The following is a 3,132-nucleotide window of genomic DNA, read 5'->3' as shown; positions in this document are numbered from 1 at the left end:
CCCCCCTTTTTTTATTACTTTTTGTTTTAAAAAAAAAATACATTCTAGTAATTATTTATTACATGTGTGTGTTTGTGTTTGTGATTACCTGCCACTGTGTAAACAGCAGTGACCAGCAGCAATGTGCCTGTGGACAGATAGAGATCCCAGCCCAGTGACACCTGGATGAACATTGCCCCCGAAAAGATATCTGTCTGGGTAACATACACACACATTTATTTATAGATATATACACACTTAGGGTAGCTTTGGAAATAAGAGTCTGTCAAATAAATGAATGTAACTGTGTGTGTGTGTCTTACAGATATTTTGGTGAAGATGTAGAGGATGAGTGACAAAATAGACATATATATGCGTATCCTCTGGCCTCCAAAGCGTTTGGCCAGGTATTCAGGCATGGTCACCACACCAGCAGAAATGTAGACAGGGATAAAGATCCAACCCAGAGCCACCAGGACCCACACTGCCTGCACAATCACATTCAAACACATTCAAGTTACAACAACACATTGTCAGTATTGTCTGGCATTAAACTTGTTTTTTACTTTATTGTCAAAACATTGAATTCAGTGCACAAAGGATTGTCACAACTCAGAATGCTCACAAACATACACATACAAGATTCCAATTGCTCACTAAGCGGGTGTTGAGATGGCATATCTAGCCTTGCTGGAAGATACTGAAGCCAAGGCCTTCAGGAAAGAGCATATCTTCAGAGACTGACATAACATGCCATAACATAACTGCCAAGAAAAGTTTTGTAAACACTTCTCAAAAGTGTTCCTTTTCTTGGTTCTACCTCGGACACTATTGGTTCAATATCTTTAGTTGTGAGATTATTTTGCCTTTTTGCTTTAGAGGCCTCTACGGAAGTGGATTGGGACCACATGTGAAATTTTAAGTTAAAAAAAATCCTTACCTGACCCTAATCTCAGAATTCAAGGCTGTAACTGCTGCCATATGACCATCCACTATATACTAGTATGTGGTGGTAGAAGAAAAGAGAAGAGGTGAATAAGTGGCTGCCCCAGTTCTCAAAATCATACATAGGGGCGGCTGTGGCTTAGAAGTAGAGCGGGTCGTCCATTGATCGGAAGGTTGGCGGTTTGATCTCCGGCTCCTCCACTGCATGTCGATGTGTCCTTGAGCAAGATACTGCTCCAGATGCTTAGTTTCCGTTCTAGTGAGCAGCATCTTGCATGGCAGCCACTGCCATCAGTGTATGAATGTGCACGAACGGGGCGAGTGTGGCATAAATAGATAGAAATATGTATTAAATATATATATGTATACATGTAGTGTACAGCGCATTGAGTGCTCAATCCACTCAAGTCCATTTACCATTTACATTATCAGGCCGTGTTTCTTACATTCCATTCAAATCCCCCAACAGCGATGCCTCCAGCTGCTCCTGTTCCTGCTAGACCAATAAACAAACCGCTGCCAACATTACTGGACATGAGAGAGGCTCCAATCTGCAAACACACACACATAAAAGGATATATTTTTAAAAATTGGGTGCTTGCTTTCTCAAAAATGCTGTTGAATTTATAGAATGTCTGATAACACTGATTAAACCCCTTGTAATTATTTAGTATGTACAAGGTACAGGGTATTAATAAGATACTTACTGATTACCTGGTAGTACAGGGGAAGACAACAAAAGGTTAGGTAGCAAAGTAATGCCGGACTTGCATAGTCTTCTGACCACTGCCTTTACACTACATTTCATATTCTTGATTAACACGCATTAATTGGTGTTACACGGACTGATGGAAGAACTGCTCGTCAGAAACAGAAAATAATGCACATTCACACACACACACACTAACACACTGGTGGCACAGCCTTTGGGAGCAATTTGGGGTATAGTACTTTCTTAAGGATACTCGGGGACTGGAGGGAGCCAGGGACTGAACCATCGATCCACCAAACCACAGATCTTCTGATTAGTGGTCGAACCACTGTACCTCATTATTATGTGTATGTGTTTACTTATTAAAGACAAAGAGGTACATTGTATTTTTTAGTAAGTAGTAATATTAATACTAATTAATAAGTATAGTATATTATTATGAAATATTCACAATAAAACAGTAAAAAACTGACTCATTATATGCTTCTTTAACTGAGGTACGAAAATCCAAAAATCCATTCTGGCTGGATCCAGACCTGGACTCTGCTCCTCTGGGTGTAACTGAGGTGTAATTGGGGCAAGAGCATTGGAGCCCTATTATGTTCTCAAAAAACAACATTTCCTTTGTCTGATGAAACCCGACATTGCTGCTAGACTAAGAAAGAGCTGTATTCCATGAAAAACCTTATTAGAGTATGTGTTGTTGGCCAAACATGAGGAATGGCATTGGAAGAATTTGGGGATGTGGGTTTGTGCCCAGAAGTTGCTGACTGATTTTAGCCCCCTGGTTTGGGACACTGGTACGCTGCACAGTACCATGGTTATCATGGTTAAAAATTATTTTTCAGATATGGCTGAATTGGATTGCCATCTGAATTATGGGCACGTCATAAATATGACGTTTGCCTGATAAGGGCAGCCATAACTCTGGTGGTTCACCTAAAATCTGATTTCTGCCCCTGCATCAAACAATACACACAATATGCAATATACAATATACAAACAAGAAGCAGCTCGAAGGTATTCAACATGTTTTTAATTTATTGTTACAGGCTAGGGTCATTACCTGCGATGATTCTCCTGTCTGCACACCCTTTTTTTCCAGTGAAGAAAATCTGTGACGAAGGTCAACCAACCAAGTAATATTTTGCTCAAGACCTACAAGCAGTAAATGCTTCGGTGCTTCCATGTGCACCTCAAGTTTCATACAATTTTATCATTAATTCTGCTCGATGTTGTAACCTTCTTCTCACTCACCTCGGGTTCCGTCTGATCAACTAGGTTCGGGTAAGGAGATTGGCAGTAGCACTGAAGCACAAGAGCAATTGATCCCCAGCCCACATAACACACAACACAGAATGTGGTATAAATGTATATTAAAATATTAAATTTTTCCCAAACATAAAATGTTCAGCCTTTCAGTAAATGAAATGCAGTTCTTTCCACATAAATTAAATTCACAGTATGAAATAAAATTAGCTGACCCAGGTAAGTAC

The 3,132-nt window shown here is 39.9% G+C and overlaps 1 protein-coding gene across 1 annotated transcript in view; it reads right to left on the bottom strand.

Annotated features, from left to right (window-relative positions):
• Positions 1-88: 88 nt before the first annotated feature.
• LOC118321580 (sodium/glucose cotransporter 4-like) overlaps positions 89-3,132 on the bottom strand; it is a gene marked incomplete at its 3' end in the record, with an annotated part of 9,696 nt that continues 6,652 nt past the window's right edge. The window contains 3 exon segments of the mRNA XM_035652949.1: positions 89-194; positions 303-467; positions 1,371-1,475. Coding sequence (XP_035508842.1) covers positions 89-194; positions 303-467; positions 1,371-1,475 — 376 coding nt within the window.

The sequence above is a fragment of the Morone saxatilis genome, unplaced genomic scaffold (genome assembly GCF_004916995.1).
Source record: "Morone saxatilis isolate NCDOM2014 unplaced genomic scaffold, NCSU_SB_2.0 Contig12, whole genome shotgun sequence".
Classification (NCBI taxonomy): domain Eukaryota; kingdom Metazoa; phylum Chordata; class Actinopteri; family Moronidae; genus Morone; species Morone saxatilis.
Note: the sequence above shows the minus strand (reverse complement) of the source record. Positions and strands in the feature narration are given on the sequence as shown.